At 36.5% G+C, this 20,472-nt stretch overlaps 2 protein-coding genes across 2 annotated transcripts; one reads left to right on the top strand and one right to left on the bottom strand.

The window, feature by feature from the left end:
- Positions 1 to 2,724: 2,724 nt before the first annotated feature.
- LOC108665849 (probable H/ACA ribonucleoprotein complex subunit 1) lies at positions 2,725 to 4,791 on the bottom strand. Its single transcript, XM_018152655.2, has 2 exons — positions 4,714 to 4,791; positions 2,725 to 3,060 (listed from the first exon to the last, which is right to left on the bottom strand). Exons 1-2 carry the CDS (start codon positions 4,729 to 4,731, stop codon positions 2,803 to 2,805), a joined length of 276 nt encoding a protein of 91 aa, XP_018008144.1. The 5' UTR covers positions 4,732 to 4,791; the 3' UTR covers positions 2,725 to 2,802.
- A 9,845-nt stretch (positions 4,792 to 14,636) lies between these two features.
- On the top strand, positions 14,637 to 15,780 carry LOC108665842 (protein suex-1). The gene is made up of 2 exons (XM_018152649.2): positions 14,637 to 14,720; positions 15,274 to 15,780. Exons 1-2 carry the CDS (start codon positions 14,703 to 14,705, stop codon positions 15,484 to 15,486), a joined length of 231 nt encoding a protein of 76 aa, XP_018008138.1. The 5' UTR covers positions 14,637 to 14,702; the 3' UTR covers positions 15,487 to 15,780.
- The last annotated feature ends 4,692 nt before the right edge of the window (positions 15,781 to 20,472 follow it).

Raw genomic sequence — 20,472 nt, 5'->3', positions numbered from 1 at the left:
GTAGCCAATCTAGTTGTCCAATTGGGTGAATGAGCTTCAAATGTTAACAAAAATTGCCCCTATATGAAGGGCGACAGATATGTAAAGCTAGACGATAAAGGGTTATATAATTTCTTCTAGCAGTTATAAGAGAGCCTTTTTTTAGTGGAGCTGCGATTGTTATGAACAAACAAATTTAGAAGTAAATAAAACGAGGTTTAAGCTTTTGATTTTCGCCAAGCACCCCTTTATACTTTCAACTAAAACTGCACGTTACGTATTCATCAAAATATTTTAACTCACTCATGCTTGCATATTCCTCCTAATTTGCCTTGAAAATTTTCTCCATTTGCATCGATAATCGGCACCCAGATCATAGGATCGTCGCATCTCGACTAAAAAATGACGAGACTCACTGAAAACATGCAAAAAATGACGAGGCATGTTTTGCGTCTCTCCTGCGAGGGACCAGAAACAAACCAACCAAGCGAATGGCGTCAAACAACATAAAATTAAACGTTGATCAGCGTTTAATTAAGCAACGTTTAAGTAAACGTTGATTCAGCGTTTCTGATGCCGTTTGGGAAGTTATCTGTCATTGACCGAGTGTACTGCATATAGTGCAGTTGTCTGGGTGGTGTACGTGCATTGAACAAGTTATCACTGTAGGTGTATACGCTATACCGGTAGGTAGTTTATATTCTGGTCAAATTAAGGGTGACTTTTCGAAGTTTTTGTATCACGTGTTAAGTTTAATTTAATTTATTCAAAGCCAAAGTACTGTCAGGGAAAAGTAATTTAATACGATTTTAATTTCGAAGTAATTCCACCATATACTATAATTTCCCTAAATGTCGAATATTTCGAGCAAAGTTTCAGTTACAAATGCAATTACGCGAAATTCAGAAGAAATAAAGTTGCTGTAATATGTTCATAGTTTCAAGTAGGAGTCGACTGTCGTCAGCGGGAACAATCATTTTGTCAAGTAACTTAAGTTGAACTAATCAATTTATGGACGTGAGCAATGAATGGTTCATGGTTCTACAGATTTTCCCCACTCATTCACGAGTCTTATGGTATAGGAATACTGCTTTTTTTTAGCGAAAAATCTGTTCCTTAATTTAACTTGAGAGACACTCGAAATCGCGAGTATTATTATAAAAGAAGGAACTAAGGGAATGGGATAGGATGGAATTGGGTATTTGTTACAATAGAACTACTATAAGATAGAAAATGCCATTGAGTCTATATACCTAATTTAAAGATAGTCTGTTTTGATCAATTGAATACGAAGCATTGCCACATTTACGCAGCGTTCAAAAAATATTGTTTAGTTTTTCTTTGATTGATTTATAATCCTACGTTGACTTCCAAAAATGAATCTCATTTCTAATAATAATATTGTTTTGGGTGCAAAATTAAATCGAAAAAAAGGTTTCACTTATTATTACAGCTTTGACTGTGTAGAAAAGAAACACAATTTGCCTTCAGCCACTTTGTGGTAGACATTCAAGCGCGTTTGTCGAAATAATAAACAATAAATTTTATTATCTAAAGGCGCTAATACTGAGAAAATACATTAACAGAGAACGTAGATGTTACATTAGCATGATCCGTGCCTCACAGCATGACCCGGGCCTCACAGCATGACCCGGGCCTCACAGCATGTCCCGTGCTTCACAGCATGACCCGGGCCTCACAGCATGTCCCGGGCCTCACAGCATGACCCGGGCCTCACATCATGTCCCGGGCCTCACAGCATGACCCGGGCCTCACATCATGTCCCGTGTCTCACAGCATGTCCCGGGACTCACAGCATGTCCCGGGCCTCACAGCATGACCCGGGCCTCACAGCATGACCCGGGCCTCACAGCATGACCCGGGCCTCACAGCATGTCCCGGGCCTCACAGCACGACTCGGGCCTCAAAGGACAAGAAATGAGAGTGACGCTGCCCAGGACTGACGACGACATTGGATCATAAATCTAAAGTCTCACCTCAAAATCAATAGTTTTTAATAAAGTTCGATGCTGAATTTCCCCTTAATAATTATGACAAAACAATGAGTCCCGCTCATTTGCAATCGACCAACTCGTTCTTCCCGGCATACACTCTCATTGACCCGGGCCTCACAGCATGACCCGGGCCTCACAGCATGTCCCGGGCCTCACAGCATGCCCATGGCCTCACAGCATGACCCGGGCCTCACAGCATGCCCCGGGCCTCACAGCATGACCCGGGCCTCACGGCATGACCCGGGCTTCACAGCATGACCCGGGCCTCACAGCATGACCCGGGCCTCAAAGCACGACTCGGGCCTCAAAGGACAAGAAATGAGAGTGACGCTGCCCAGGACTGACGACGACATCGGATCATAAATCTAACGTCGTACCTTAAAATCATTAGCTGTTAATAATGTTCGATGCTGAATTTCCCCTTAATAGTTATGACAAAACAATGAGTCCCGCTCATTTGCAATCGACCAACTCGTTCTTCCCGGCATACACTCTCATGATTGGTATTCGTCATACTATGCCAGTTGCTTCATTAATATTTGGTGCAAGAAGGCTATTGCATTTATATGAGCAAATTATGCCGTAACGTTGAAATTCCTATTTTCCCAACATAGAAATATAATATATATAGGGACAACTTGCACAGGCAAAGTTAAAAGATATATTAGGGCATTTTTAGACGAACCAGACTATCTCTATGTTCAAACCTTCATATGAAACATGGGGAACAGTAAATGAGCTTTTAATATTGATGTGACATTTAATCAGCCCACTTGAAATCCACTGGTCTATCACTGAATCAGTAGTGTCAGCCGCCGAATCTTCCGCTTCCAAATCCACTGCCTCCGAATCTTCCACCTCCGAATGTATCGTCTTCGAATCCATCGCCTCTGAATCCTCCATGATTTCTTTGATTTCCATGTCCGTTACCGAATTTCCCATGGAAGGCCCTTCTGTGTCCGTGAACATTAGTTGCTTGTGGAGCTGCGACCGGCATGGGTGCGGGCAGAGGTGCAGGAGCGGCTAGCGCCAGAGCCACGAGGCACAGCGCCAGAGTTGCCATCACCTGCAGGAGGTGAAAGACATGGTAAGTCAGGCGAACGCCAGAGTCATGAAGCACAATGCCTGAGTTGCCACTACTTGGAAGGTAGAACAGACATGGTAAGTCAGGCGAACGCCAGAGCCATGAAGCACAATGCCAGAGTTGCCACTACTTGGAAGGTAGAACAGACATGGTAAGTCAGGCGAACGCCAGAGCCCATGAAGCACAATGCCTGAGTTGCCACTACTTGGATGGCAAGACAGGTATAGCAAGTCAGGCTAGCGCCAGAGCCTCGAGTCACAGCGCAAGAGTTGCCTTCACCTGCTCGAGGGAGTCAGGCAGGGTAAGTCAGGCTGCGCCCTGGCCAAACGTATCAATTAAGTCACTGTTATTTGAAAAGTTAAAAAAAAACGTGTCGCCATCATGAATTCGTAATTAAGTAGGGCAACATGGGGCAGCGCGCCACCCCCTTTTTTTAAACAAAATTTTTGATGAAGTTTCAATTGATACGAGGTGATTCTTTGTTTCGTTTAAAGGTACAACTAGTGAGGAATGTATGATGTGAATTAGACGCCTATTAAGTCATGTAATAATATAGATCTTATAGTGTAGATATATAGCAAAATTTTCAATTCAATGACACAATGCATTTCTGATAATTCACACTGAAACGTTCAGCACCCACTGCACTGAAATTGAACACCTGAATCACTGAAGAAGCCTCAACCTTCCCATTCAAAAAACCCCGCATAAAAATGTTTCCACAGACGTTGTGAAGAACTAACCTAATTCTTTATTTTCCATTCATAAGAGAGAGGAAGTCAATATTGATTCCATCAACGCTTAGAATCCTGCATTTATATTAATTTTGCAATTGTCAAAAGTTGCCACCTTATGCCTGAATATGGCTGTCACTTATTAGCTTGGTGGTTTAGCTGAGACAATCTAACAGATTATGTCAATTATGTGATAGAAATGTAAGTTAATTGTGAAAATTTCACAATTAACTCACACTGTATTGAGGATTTGATATAGCAGTGGCAGATTTATATACAAAAGAATTATGTGTTTCTTTAAGCAATGCCGGAAATGAAAAGAAATCGACGTTCGTTTAATTTAGTCTTAAAACAGTTGCATGGTCATAAACGCTTGGTAATTCTCGCTAAGCTAGTTCTGGATCACGATAGTTTGAAGTCTTAAAGGAAAAGTTATTGCACTATAGTCTAATCTGAATCCGACTCAGCACTGAAGTCGAAATTGCCATAGTGAAATTGATAATCAATTGTGAGAAGCCTCATTTTTCATTGGAGAAAAGTTAAATTTTTGTAAATGTTTACCAATTATTACTATAGCTGCTAGTCATCGAATATTAGTGGTGGCCATGCATATTACTCCGTAGTCATCGAAGATGTACCAAAACTTCGTTGCGAAATAAATCACTAACACAATTATTATATACAGTGCATTATATCCAATCGATTATTCAATGAAATATTTTGTAGTGCCTAAACTTTATCACTCAAATTAACCATGTAAGGATTGTGGAAAATTTTTTAACTCGTTCTATGTTAATGTATTTACAAATAGCTAGTCATAGCATAAAGAGCTACTTTGGTGAAGCTTACGTTTCGAGCTTTATTGCTAGTAGGCTAAAATAATTTTATTGTAAACACTCACGGAGAAAATGGCAGTCATTATGCTTATAGGGTTGGTGCTTAACCCAGAGCAAGAGCAGAAGTTGACTTGTAAGCGAGGAGCGGTGGCAAGTTGTGTTGTAATATCGTCCCGAGCTGGCGCTTTTATAAGCGTCAAATTAAATGCAACCTTCACTGTGTCCACCAAACCAGAATCTTCCTGCAGTGGTCACGCTTATTTCAACCCAAAGCGAACCTTGATAAACCGAGAGTGATTCTTGCCACAATCAAAGCTGAGCAAAATGCCACGCGAATTGCTCGTGGAGTTTCGGATACAGATTTTGAATCTGTCGCTCATTTGAATGGTATCATCTATTTTTCAGATAAATTCATAAATTTCTGAAGCATTTGAACAATTTTTTGACCAAGTGATTTTTCGTAAGTGTAGCAAAAGTGAGAAGGAAGTAAATTTGATAAATTTAAAAATTTATTAAATTAAAAATCACGCATAAGGAAGAGCATTTTATTTCAACCATAAATTTCTTTTCAAAAGTCATCATCTAGTTCCCTCACTGAAAAATATTTGGGACGAATTTTCGTACATTATATTTCATTTAAAAAGTTTATTGACCTGCTCTTCAGCGATCATTTTATCTATTGGTCTGATTTCATTTAATGTTTTTGCTCATTTATGGGAAATCGTATATTCGATCGGTGCGTGTAAGTGCATGAAAACCCTCAACGAACCTGATCAATGCACGATTTATATCTTGTGTACTGCGAGCATTTTAAGATTGTTGGACGGAACAGATCGTTAAAAAAATACACTTCGTTATAGTTTCCAGAATTACTTCTGTGGACAATCGTTCTAGGCGACAAACTCGGCGTAAAATGTTCGTTTAGGAATGTCTACTAGCTATTTATTCTTTCGACGACCTCGACTAATATCGAATCGATTTTCAATTCCCGAGATCATTCTCATGAAATTCGACTGAATAATTTTTTTTAATATCCGTAGTCATTGAATCTACAAACAAACATCAATAAAATAAACTGAAAAATATCAGCGATGTTAACCTTCCGCTTTAACATCAGGGATTTTAACCTTCCGCTTTCATCGCGCCTGTTCAAGATTACTATCATGTCCGTACCCAATCGCGCTACGAGTGGTACCCAAGCCACGACTTTATAGCTTGTGTCACGTAATAGCGATCTCTTCTCAGCGACGTCTTTATTTGCTCGTTATTTATGACCAAGCTTTGCTTCCCCTTCAATCTCTATAACGGTATACCTGTGATTATATCTGTATATCTTGCAACTGATTCTCACTGAATAATGTCGATTCATGTGACAGAAAGTTTCATTAAAATTAATATTGATATTAATATTCTGCCTACCATTTCAGGTAGTAAAGCATCAAGGCCCCATCGAGTTATGAATTTCCCCCTAAGTACAATGACTGTATCTACCTTCGACGGAAGATGAAGTCAGCACCGTTAAATCTCAAAATTCAATCAAATTTATTTCAAAAGTTTCATCATTGTCAAAAAATAATCAGCTAATGAGTACATGGCAACTTCTGAACTTCAGGCACCCAAACATTTTTCATGGAAGTTTCTTACTCACAAATTTTTAAAACCACAACTTTGAAGGGATTGAAGTCTCCTGCATTATAGCATTATTCTTTCAACTGTTATTTAGCATCAACTGACGAAAGATTCATCTATTGGAAGAAAATTTCGGAGCTTAAATTTGAAAGGAAAGTAAGTCATTTTTGCTGCGTTGGATTTGCAATGCATGTGAATTTCCGTTTGTGAAACCATAACGTGGCAGGATTTATAATCAGTATTTTTACCAGGAGAAATTTACTTCAGGAGACGAAGCAAATGTTCTGTCCACATTAGGATTAATTCATCAATTAATTACCTTGATTAACAGACGTCTTACATTAGGATATAGATTGCACATAGACACATTGAATTTATTGTTTCAGCTTGTTATAAGATATACAGCGAGCCTCGCCTGTTGCATGCAAAATCAAATTTTGCTTGAGTTATCCTGCGAATCCTTTTGTGACGTTTTCTATGATGGACCTGCCTGTGATGTCAAAAACTCTTTTTTTTTGTGCATTTACTAATCAATAATGTTAGATAACAAAAGCACTCGTTATAACCATGCAAGATTTGTACGAGCTCAACTGCCAACTTCTAAAGCAGTATCGAAGGGTCGAAATGTTTATTTATCATCAGTCAATGTACTATCATTTATAATATACATGAAAAAATTACCGAATTTTTCAATACCTAGTAAAATTGATTCGACTTTTGCTATATCAATGAGTCTACAAATTTAACACAAGCATAGGGTAAATAAACGCTATTGACTTGTTTCGCATAAAATCAAAAAGAAATTAATAAAAACCCATTTGTATATAATCTAAATGAGAATGATATTGATATACTAAATTACCCCTTTAGCGGCTTTCTACCTTGCAGATGCAAAATACTACATTTCATCCATACTACAAAGCTGAAATTTATTCATTAAAAAACCTAACAGGCGACAAAACCCTCAACTGGGCATAGAACAGCCTGATATTAAAGCCAACATATATGTCCAATTGGACGAATGAGCTTCAAATGTTAACAAAAATCGCCCTTATAAAGGTCGAAAGATGTGTACAGCTAGACGCTAAAGGGTTAAATAATTTCTTCTAGCAGTTATAAATGAGCCTAATTTTAGTGAAAATGCGATTGTTATGAACAAAGCAAATTTCAAAATTAATAAAATGAGGTTAAATCTTCCGATTTTCGCTAAGCACTCTTTTATACTTTCAACTAAAACTGCATGCTATATATTCATCGACATATTTTAGCTTATGCTTGCATATTCCCTCCCAATTTGCCATGAGAATTTTCTACATTTGTATCGATGATCGGCACAGAGATCATAGGATCGTCGCGTCTCGAATAAAAAATGACGAGACTCACAAAAAATAGAAGTGTCGGCACTGAAGAAATAGGCCCGTGACCTGCAGTTGCCGATTTTTGTACTTTTCGCGACTTAATTGATTGCACAAGGGATCCGGCCTTCTAAACCCGATCTTTCCATAGCTGACGATTGATTGAGATAGCTGTTGGACTTATTGCCTGGTCCGTAATTTGCTAGGCATTTTAAGACTGAACATATGCTCCTGCATAGCTTCGTCTAGTCTGTTCTGGAAGGCGTTCATACGCGGAGCGCCAACGATGCTATCAGGGTCAGGCAGGAGTCCACACTGTCGTCAGTGGGAACAACCATATTGTCAAGTAACTTACAAATCACTTTATGGAAGTGACCAATGGTTCATGGTCCTACAGATTTGTTCCATCCATGCAGGCATGAGTCTCGTGGTCGGGATACTGCTCTTTTCCAGCGAACAATCTGGGCCTACACTTTCAAAAAAAGTTAAGAGACCGTAAGTTCATCAGCCAATCATTGACGGCCTTTCAAGCAAAATCCACCAATCATAGACAAGAAAATAGAGCGTGAGTACTTACGTCAACTTAGCGAGTTTTGAAAGTATGGCCTCTGGTCCTTAGTTTAACTTGAGCGCAAATCGAAATCGCCGAGTTTTAAAGGAAGGAACTGACGGAATGGTCTATAGGACGAAAAGCTATAATAACTTATCAGTTTCTTGGTTCACCACAATTACTACGCATGCATGCGTATACTATACTCCTCTATATTCATCACATCGACCACGTTGATGTGATTAAGATTCGCTTGATGCAAATTGGTCTACTCTCAAATTATCTGCATTGACTGCAGCAAAGTTCGTCTTTCGAACGAAACTTGTAAAGTTAAAACCAATAGGGCTTCCCTAGACCTTAATCTATGCGAATCAAAGACCTGAAACACAGAAATTTGTAAAAAATACCATTTTTTAACTAGAGAAGCTACATTGAAGAGTCGTCTTCTTCGTTACAAGACGAACTACTATAGGATAGAAAATGTCAATGAGTCAATATAAACCTAATTTTAAAGGTAACCTGTATTGATTACATTGATTGATTGATTATTGTAATTGGACCATTTACGCAGCGTTCGAAAAAATTCCACAGGCTTTTTTTTATAAATTTATAATCTTATGATGAAAAATAATGATGATGTCCATAGCATGATGATGTCCATAGATGAATCTCATTTCTAATAATAATATTTTTCTGGGTACAAAATTAGAAAGAAAAAGATTTTTGGCTTATTAATAAGGCATAGTCTATGTAGAAACGAAACACAATTCGACTGCCGCCAGTTTGTGGCAGGCATGCAAGCGTGTTTATCACGATAATAAAAATAGATTTTATCATCGAAAGGCATTAACACTGAGAAATGCATTAACAGAGTACATTTATAGATGTTACATAAGCATTGATGGAATTATCATGACTCGTACCGCACAGAACAAGAAATTAGTGAGACGCTGCCCAGGACTGACGACGACATCGGATTAAAAATCTAACGTAGTAACTCAAAATTATTAGCTTTTAATAAAGTTCGAGACTGAATTTTCCTCTCAATAATTAAAACAAAGAGTGAGCCCCGCTCATTTGAAATAAACCATCTGCGGTTTCTCCCGGCATACACTTTCATGATTGATATCCTTCATATTATACCCATTGTTTTATTCATATTGGATGCAAGAAGGCTTTGGCAAATTATGCCGTGACGTTAAAATTTCTATTTTCCCATCACAAAAATATAATCGAAACGAACAACTTGCGCAGGCAAAGTCGAAGATTTTTTTAGTGAATGTTAATCAAACCTGATGACCTCCAGGTCCTGTCATGAATTCGTAAGTATCATTTAGGACCGAATGGGCAGCAGGCAAATGCGACAAAAGAACATACGCTTCTATACAATGCTTTTTAATGTATATAATATATATAAAAAAGTATATAAAAGTATCTTATATATAATAAGTATCGCCATATAAAAGTATCTTATAGTGTAGACACATTGCACAATTTTCAATTCTACGATACCATGCCTTTGTGATTAATTCACACTGATGCACTCGGCACCTCGGCCACTAAACGAGAACACCTCCGGCCTTCAACTCCGAAGGAGCCTCCTCCTTCTAATTCAAAAAATCCCTCGCATACAAAGGTTTCTATAGACACTGTGAAGCACTAACCCAATTTTTTTGTTTTCCATTCATAACAAAGAAGAAGTCAATATTAATTTTGGCATTGACCAGATCAATTTTGTTTTTGAAATGAATAGCTGGTTTAAAAATGATGTACTGAACAATTTCAACATTCATTTGCCACGAGTATTTGTTTGGCATAACAGCGTTGCGTCTATGTTAAATACGACGTGGGATTTTTATTTATTAATTAACTGTATTATTATATCAAAGAATCCTGCATTTATATTAATTTTCCAATTAGCAAAAGTTGTCACCTTATGCCCGAAAATAGCTGTCACTTATTAGGTTCATGGTTCAGCTGAGACAGTTTAACAAAAAATGATCAATTATCTGATTAACAACTTACAATTAACTTACACTGTATTGCGGATTTAAGATAACAGTAGCAGATTTTTAAATAAAAGAATTATGTGCTTTTTTAAGCAAGGCCGGATATTAAAAAATCGACTTTCGATCTGATCTTAAAACAGTTGATGGTCATAAACACTTAGGAATTCTCGATAAGCAATTTTGGATCACGAGCACTTTGGAGTCTTAAAACTAAAAGTCATTTCACTGGAGTCTAATCTGAAAAAGACTCAGCGCTGAATTAGGAAATAGCCTTAAATAAATTGATAATTAAATGTGGATTGCCTCATTTTCCTTTAGAGAAAAATGAAACTATTGTAAATGTTCACTGAATATTTCTGACATATTATATCGAAGATGTACCAAACTTTGTTCCCATATAAATCAACAACACAATTATTGTATACAACACTCACGGAAACCATGGCAGTCATTATGCTTATGGGGTCGGTGCTGAACTTAGAGCAGAAGTTGACTTGTAAGCGAGGAACGGTGCCAAGTTGTGTTGTAATATCGTCCCGAGCTGGCGCTTTTATAAGCGTCAACGTAAATGCAACTCTTCACTGTGTCCACCAAACCTGAATCTTCCTGCAGTGGTCACGTTTATTTCAACTCAAAGCGAACCTTGATAAAGCGAGGGTGATTCTTGCCACAATCAAAGCTGAACAAAATGCCACACGACAAACATATGAAATTTTTGCCAGGGACGATGACCTCGACTTTATCGTATTGATTTTTAATTCCCGAGATCAATCTCTTTAAATTCGATAAAATAACATTTTCAGAATGTATGTATTCATTGAAACAACAAACAAACATCAAAAAATAAACTCAAAAAACATTCGATTACACCGAACGTATAATATCAACGATGTTAACCATCCGCTTTCATCGCGCCTGTTCAAGATTACTGTCATGTCCGTACCCAATCGCGGTTCAAGTGGTACCCAGGCCACGAAACTCCACCACAGCAAAGTGGAGCTTGAGGCTTTCCGAAACGAAATGTAAACATTAAACAGATAATTATAGTTATATCTTTGAGATCTAATCACTGCAATTGCAGTGATAATTTCGTTGATGTCTTGATTATACAGAAAAATACAATACAGAACGATTACGGCTAATAATAAGATTGTTGTGCATTGTGTTGTGCCAATAAGATTATTGTGCCAATTTTATTGCGATCTCTCACTTTTGTATTTTTATTGCGAAGAACAACGTAAATTCAATCTCCATTCTTATTCACAGTAATTAAGATGGTATAAATTGCTTATCTCCGAAAATTTTCATGATGTCAGTATAATAATGAGCTATTACGCTGAATTTTTCATATATACAGTTTGACTTAAACTTTCCGAATTGCATTCATTTGGTCAGTAGTGCATTAACTCTGTAAATACAGATATTAATATTTAGTTGAATCAATGTATCATTTAACTTGTTTAAGATTCACATTATATCATTAGTAAGCCACTAGCATGATGTTCATGATACATAATTTGACTTCTGATTAAACGACCTGTAATTGACTTACAAGCAACTATTCTTAAGAGAACAAGAAAGCAATTTTTTGCGTTATTTGCGATGTTTTTGCGGTGTTAACATGACTGAAAGTTTTCATTGACAGATTCTATTTGATTGATGTATTGTAATTATTCATTGTTTCAGAGGATAAAGTGATGCGAATTGCTGAACGCATTTTCTTTCAAAGGTTAGACAAGTGAATTTTTGAAAATTTCTTTAAATAAATTTTGCGACTCTTGCGCAGGGACTTTGCTACTCTGTAATGACACTATACGAAAGAAACGTTGCAAACGTCAAAGTTCTAATATCGTGTTTCAGATTTCAATATTGTGTTTGCTATTGTATTGTGCATCATTCGTATTGTATTAACTTTTTATTGACGATGTACTCAGCATAATTTGATTATTCATTTCGATATTCGCGCCAGCACCGCGATGTAGTGATTTTTTCAAGTGTAACATTGTTTGATGTTTGAATCAACTTATTGTCTTTGGCAAGGATTTAAATAAAATCTTCCAATGTTCGTGAATATGACCTATGTATTTTTATATCAATTTTAACGTGAGTATGACCTATTAACAGTCTGCCGTTGATATGGTAAAAATAAGGCAGAGTACAATTTGGATTGTTTTACCGTAAAGTATATTACTCTATTTTATTGATAAAGCCGTTTATGTTCAGTGATTCTCGTTATCAGAGTTTAACATTGCACTAAGGCAGCATCCTTAAATAAGTTGTTTGTACGACTGCCTGTCCTGAGCCAGGCACGTACACAGCCCCTATTTTTTCCGGTAAAGAACGGCCTACTCGTTTCCCTCAAAGATAACTTCGCTACAAAAACAAGTCGCTAACGTCAATTTATTGACAACAAGCAGCTATTTTTTTTCATGTCATTGTTTTAAAAATCAGGCAGTCCTCCCTTCTAATTCAAAATTTTAATAAATTGTAAGATTTGGAATTTCTTCCTGCTGATAATCAGTTAATAAAATAGATTAATTATTTAAATAGATTTATAAAAATAATTTTACAGCACATGGTGGATGAACTCATTATCCTATGGTACGGGCAGCGGTATTCCAACTCGTATTTAACATAGACGCAATAAACGCTGTCATGCCAAGCAAATACACGTGGCAAATAAATGTTTAAATGGTTCTGTACACTTTTTTAAACCAGCTATTTATTTCTGAAACAAAATTAATCTGGTCAATGCAAAACATACTCTAGTGCGCGAATGAGTTATATAAGATATTTGCTAAGTAGAATTACTTTGAAAATTAAAAAAAAACACTCAAATGACAGATTCTTATCATGCTACTAATCTTAATGCACTTTTATATTCACCAAGAGAGTATTTGCGACTTCCAAAATTAATTTTTGTTCATTATGCGACGAAATTGCAATTATTTTAGAATTAAGTTGAGGATCCAAGTGATTAATGTTTTAATTGCAAAGTCATAAAATGTTCGAACAGAGAAGCAGGACACAAAATTGTATAATAGAATTATGCCACCGGCATTCATATATAGAGAGCAACATTGCAATAAATTTTGTCGAGGTAAAATCAAGTTTTTGTGCAGACGAATGTTTTTTCAATATTTAAAACGAAATTAATGTGTTACATGAAACCTGCTATTTATTTGCCCAGTCGGCGTTGAAAAGTAAACGTTACCCAAAACATTAATAATGAATTTATAGTAAATGAAATACATAACCGAAACACCAGCCAGTTGGTAGTGAAACCAAGCTTATAAATGGCGGAACGGTCGCTTCTATCCTGCGTTCTCGGTCTTTCTTTCGAACTGTGTTCTCTCTGGGACAGATCATTGGCAGAACAACAGCAGATCATTGTCTGATTAACAGCAGATCATTGGCAGAACAGCATCAGATCACTGTCACAATAACGGTTAATCATTGTCAGAATAATAGCAGATCATTATCATGATAGCAGCATATCATTGTCACGATAACAGCGGCTTATTGTCAAATTAGCTGCAGATCATTGTCTGAATAATAGCAGATAATTGTCAGAATAACAGTTAATTGTTGTCAGAAAAACAGCAGATCGTTGTTTGAATAACAGCAAATCACTGTCTGAATAACAGTATATAATAATTTGAATAAAAAAGAACGTCAAGCGCCCGAACGTTCAAAATTCAGAAAATAACCGTTCCACTACCAGGTTTTATTCACGAGCTTATCCTATAAAAGTGAATAGCCTTGGTGTGTGATAAATTCACTGGCTTAGTTTATCATATGGATGTTTGTTAGTTGACTTATATGAGATCTTTCAGAATATATGAGTTTCTGCATAGTAACTCAGTTGCAAAATATCGGCAGAGTGAGATTGTCTATTGAGTGGCCAAAAAAGGACAATAAGCGATCGATAATCGTTGGAACTATAATCGAAACCTTGAATTAAAATGTAAGGTAAAATTTTATTAAGGATATGGAACTCAGATATAAATATGTTTTCATATTATGTTTTTAATATATTATTTGCTATACTATAACTTTGATGAACCGATATATGATGTTTTCATCAATTTTTAAGTATAGAGTTAATGCATTTTACAATGGCGGCTAATGTTAGAACAATTTAGAACGTGAAATTTCGTGCAAAAATCCAACCTCACCGGCAATTCACCGGTAATAATTTCATTATACAATTCAAAATTTCCTTATTCCATTTTTAAAAAAATTCATCACATAATTTAACTAATACTTCGCATTTTAATGCTGCTCATTACTAAACCTCAGCGGATAATTTCTGGGAGGAAAATCCCCACTTTAGTTATGACTGTAGCTCGTGGTCACGGTCCGGATGACGCGGTTGCCGGCAAACAGATTTAGGCACAATTGAACCTCGCGCCCCGACTGCAGTTCGCTATATAAGGCAGAGCAGCCTCACACCGGCCCATAGCTCAGCAAACGTTCCTGAAGAAAATATTACTTCATCTCTCTCCAACATGTCATCGAAATTTGCCGTAAGTTTATTGAGAAATAATTAGGCTAAACTCGAATTATTTTCTGATCTAAATCCACGTTGTCTTTGGTCTACGTACATTATAGTATCTAAACATAAAATATCGCAAAATGCAGAGGAAACCTCCCACCAAATTGATGGATTTCTATTCCGCGTTCTTGCTTCAAGCAATAGCTAATTATGTTATAATATTTTATTCGTTTTTGGTTTATAATGGAATTCTTTTAAATACTCAAAACATATATAGGCTTTAAATTTTTGAAAAAAGCCTTTGCATCGCTATAGTAATTTCAAGAAGTTATTTTACGTTTGATTTTAAATCTCCAATTTACTTTCGTTGAGAAGCAGATGCATGTGGTACTACTTATCAAATTAGTTGATTAAAACCATAACTACCATGCAGTGCAGGTTAAAATAAATTATCAAGTACATACGTGCTTAAACTGCTCCCCAGTCAAAATTTTGCAACAATGTTCACTGGCAACCTGAATAAATTTAGCGAAAAACTCAGAATTCGAATACTTTTTATTATCATTAAAAAATCGCCTTTTCAGTTGTTCGCAGTTCTGTGCCTGGCGATGGTGGTCCTGAGTGCCGCCTACCCTTACGCCGACGCCTTCCCAGAGGCTGATCCCCACCGCGGTGGATACGGCGGTGGATTTGGTGGTGGTGGATACCGCGGTGGATTTGGAGGTGGATTCGGCGGTGGATTTGGAGGACACCATGGTGGATTCCGTGGCGGTTACGGTGGTGGATTCCGTGGTTGAAACGGGAGCTGCGGACATTGATTGAGTGCATCATGCCTGGAACTGAAGAACTTCGAAGCCTTCATTGTCATACATTATAAAATAAAAAACTTAGCATCCGTTGTTTAGTTAATATTTTAATCAATATGCTTTTTGAAACGAGATAGGCCAATAAAAATTAATTTCCAGAGTGATGATCCGTCATTTTGTCACTCTTGTGAAGAAATTCTACTGATAACGATAAAATGTTGCAATAAATTGCTGAACTGTGTTACCATCATCAACCCTTTGAATTTCAATAAAAATGATACATTTTTAAATATTTTTTTACCACAATGTAGCCTATAAGAATAATCCAGTTATATATGTAGAAGTATCAAGAGAAAGTCTGATGTAATTAATCACTGGCAGATTAACCCAGTGTTGTCAGGAATAGAAAATTACTCAAATATTTTAATCCGTTCATAATCCTTTAATAATAATAAAGGTAATGTGAGCTAACAAACGAAAAACCCATCGAAACGCACATCTTCCATTAAATGTAAACTACATTTTGAGTTTCATTTTGAAAATGAAACATCATTTTACGGCTCTTTGAGTTAATTTTTATGCATCACTTTAAGAATCACATTTCATTATCATACAAAATCCTTGATTCTACTTAGTTTTACAATGTTTTGCAAACAATATCAACATATTAACATATTGTTAGCATCACATTACGCAAACAATAACGCACTAATATTGGTTATATTATGCATACAATAACATACTTTCTCGCCCACAGCACAAGCAGAGAGCTGTCATAGCACCGATAAGCTATTTGCCTGAACAAATAACGAAATTATTCGAAATATCTTCGTTATTTAGTCTAGAACTTCCTAAAGTTCTGCTCGCGATTTGGATGAAGTTCCGGTATTACTTTAGATTAAGAGCATCCAAAAAAGTTTTTTTTTTAATTATATGTTTTTTGGGGTGTAGATTAAGAATCTGAAATCCGTTTTTGGCGGTCGGCATCGGAAAACCGATTTTATCCGATTTTTATATATTTTGTATAAAAAACGACAATGGGGGACCCGTGGGGAACCGAGGGTTCTAGGGAGGGGGGACACGCCCGAGGCTCTAATTCGTAAAAAAAATCGGGCAGAAATTGGCAAAATCGGCGAAAAATTGGAAAAAATTGGAAATTTTTTTTGACTGGAAATGATCTATATCGATCTGGGAATGACTGTAAACCTATGTAAAACCCAAAAATCGCGCTAGGTTAGTTAGGTTAGGTTAGGTTAGGTTAGGCTAGGTTAGGTTAGGGATTTTTGCCCGAATTAGAGCCTCGGGTGTGTCCCCCCCTAAAACCCCCGGTTCCCCACAGGTCCCCATTGTCGTTTTCTATGAAAGATATATAAAAAATCGGAAAAAATTCGTTGTCCGATGCCGACCGCCAAAAACGGATTTCAGATTCTTAATCTACACCCCAAAAAACATTAAATTAAAAAAAAAACCCTTTTTTGGATGCACTTAATCTAAAGTATTACCGAAGTTCCGCTCGTTTTACTGAGTGTAGCTGGTAGTGTAGCTGCGCTATTCGTTTGTCGTTTGTTTGTCCAGGTTCACGCTGGTGACGAGTAGGATTCGTCGCATCCGCCCTTGGTCTTTTTAATCATGGTTGAATGTATTTAATTCAACCATGTTTTTAATGATCAGCGTTGAGGGTGACTGCAACCTCTTGTCGCGTGAATTATGGAACATTATTCAGTAATTTTATCGATATTATGGTTGCTAGATTACCACAGCAGTGACCTTCTTTATCTCTTTGAGTGCGGGTAAGACTTGAGAGCACATGATGTCGGTACAAAATGTCAATACTCTTAGCTTGGATTTGTATTAGATATGTTTGCACAATTTCCAGCGTGATGAAATGCATAGGATAATTGCTGATATACACCCCGTAATTATCTTATTTTGTGGCAGAGCTTAGGTTGGTATGAACGTTGTGCTACTTCCTGCATTTAATGCTTATTCCAGGGACGTGGGCACCAGACTTGCCTTCTCTCTTATGGTTACGAGAACTTCCAATGAGACGCCTTGAATTTTCCAATGCACTGGAGGAATTGAAGAGCATAAGCTTTATACGAGTGTAGTAGTAAAGTAGTTCCACAGTAAAGTAGTTATTTCATGTAGTAAAGTAGTTCCCGCAGGTCGGAAAATACACGAGATAAAGCTTCTACTGCGAAGTTAGGCGTTTATCTCGCTACTAGTAGTAGTTTGTTCGTACCTTTTCGCATTGTGGTTCAATGGTGTATGACAAGGGGATTAGGGTTAGTGTTTGTTGCATATTTTAACAAGGTCTCATTTTTGTATGCTTTACTCTTACCTTGACATAATGCGCAATGGTTTTTGGAGACTCCGAGTAAACCTTTTTACCCTAGATCCGTGGAAGTTTTTTTTTATTATCACTATCGCGTCATAAATTGACGGATAGCCTAAATATGTTGGAAGCTCTCCCACAACAGTAGGCGCTCGTGAAGTAAAGTAATTCTCTCGAAGTTCCTTCTGTTAAAATATTTAAAGTTCTAACGCATGTGGTTTTGACAGATAAGCGTAAATTAGCGGTAGCGGTGACTCGTTATGAGCGGTAATTAGTAGTCATATAGTTCATGATGAAAAGAATCCTTCCATTATTGCATTAACTTTCATCATTGCCTTTCGTTAATGCGTGAAAAGTTTTGATCCGTCTAAGTATCCGAAAGAAATACCTCGTATTTGCAAGTGCGGATTTTGAGGAATCAAAGCCTTAGACGTCTAAATCAAAATTATTGGTTTTTGAAAACGAATATTGCAGCCATGCAATGCTACTCAAGTTACCAAGAATGAGTAATTTATTTTTTACTAGAGTAGTTAGAAATAAAATTTAGAAGCAAAAAATCGCATCTATGTTGCATTGAGTCAAGTAGGGTTTGTTTAACTCCAACAGAAGCGTCCTGTTTCATAGAATTCAAATTCGTTACAAGAACTATACACTATAATATTGAAAGTACAGCAATGCAAAATAATCAGCTTCCACCATAGTGTAGGTATCTGGTTCATGAGAAGAAGTTGGTATGGCAAAATTTAGTTATTAAATTAGTAAGAAAAATTTTTCGACAGTTCGAAAAAAAAAAATTTCGAACTTTCGTTCAGTCGCAGCCACGAGTCCTGGAGCGCCTACGATCGTTCGTGCACCACGATTTTTTATTAATTAATCATTAATCCATTGATTAAATAATCACTTATTCTTTATTATAAATTCAAGTCCAGATAACCATTATTCAAATGATCAAACGTTGGAATGATTTGGGTACCTATAAAATAGTGAAAAACATAAATAAATTAAATTTGAATTGAATTAAATTGAAGACTTGGAGTATTTGAGTTTATAGTGCTCGATGATAATTATGTGTCATTAATTATATGTATTCTCTGAAATGTTTCACCTAACAGGTGCTATTGCCCATACTGTCAACTTTAGTTTACCATTAGCCTCGCAGAATGAGATGGTTCTCTTTTGAATTCCTTGTCTGCTTGCAGATTATTTTAATTATTTGTTAATCAGAGCTGCATGTGTTGACGCTTTATTTAGAAAAAAACCAAAATCATTGAATTGAGCTCATCACGAGCAGGTATAACTGCATCATAGTTTTAAAAAATCATGAACAAAGTTCATGAAGTTCAGCATAAACCAATTACGAACATATTCCGAGCTGTCAACGACAACCCAACAGCTAGAGAGAAAGCAGCATGATCTAATATTCGGATTACCGTTTTAACAGTCAAAATTATCGTCAGTCTTGTTTTTATGCAAAGGTCGTTGCCATTAGCATATTCTAGATAAAACTTCACGTGCAAGATGTTAAACTTTACAACAGCTCATAATCCTGCCTACCAAACTTGGCATGTCATGCAAGGTCATAATGATAGGTTAGAACGTGAAGAACTGGCTTCGAACATGGTTACAGTTACAGCTATAGCTGTAACTGTAATTTTACAACATACATTTATCAGTACCTAAAATTTATTTCTCAGTAATTATGCAAACTTTAAATTTTTTGTACTAAATTAACCTATTTTCATTGCGTTTGTAGTGCAAGTTCCAAATAATGAAATTTTGAAATTAATGAAACCTTGCTCTGCGCAATTAATACGAGTACATAATTAACTAACAGTTCAACAACGGCTGCATTACTCTTAGTTCAGCAATTAAAGATGAAAAGCTTCTACATACCTTACAAATAATTCGTTGCTATCTTAATACATCCTATTCTTTTTAACGTTTCGCATTACTTACTAAAAATCATTACTTTAGAATAGAAGTGTCGGCGTTGAAGACATAGGCCCATGGCATTCATATTATAGAATTTCATTATGGTTGTTTTAAATACATCCCTCCAAATGCTCTGTTGGATCCGTCAATGTGTTTATCTTGTTGCCTTATTACCGACACCAAATCCTATTTTGCTAGACACGTTTGCTGGCCTATATATCCGCTTTCTTCAAAGATAATCCTGTAACTACGACAACAACAAACAGCAAAACTGGGTATCTTTATCTTAAATAATCTGTTAAATCTCCCTCGTACCGCCTGTCCTGGCATTGGTAAACATGAGCTGGAAATGTGGCACACAATATTCTCGTTATAATAATGAAAATTTTGTATGCGTATTTTTATAGAACTCCTAGCATGTTGATGATTTGTCCGGACGGTTTAACAGAGAGGGAATTCCCGCTAACTATGCACCGCTCTCACGCTAACAGACAAAGCCCGGCAATATTATCAGCTGACATTCAATGTTAAAATCAAAGGAAATATGACACTACACGTTTTGGTTCGAGATTTTTCAAAAGTTTATTAGGGTATTCAAAAGCATTAAAATAAAATCTTACGCATCGAATAAAAATTACATTTTGAATCATTCTTTATCGATTTTGAATAACAGCTAATGAATATTTAAATGAAATTAATAAATAATTAAT

This window comes from Hyalella azteca, unplaced genomic scaffold (genome assembly GCF_000764305.2).
Source record: "Hyalella azteca isolate HAZT.00-mixed unplaced genomic scaffold, Hazt_2.0.2 contig4705, whole genome shotgun sequence".
Taxonomy (NCBI): Eukaryota; Metazoa; Arthropoda; class Malacostraca; order Amphipoda; family Hyalellidae; genus Hyalella; species Hyalella azteca.
Note: the sequence above shows the minus strand (reverse complement) of the source record. Positions and strands in the feature narration are given on the sequence as shown.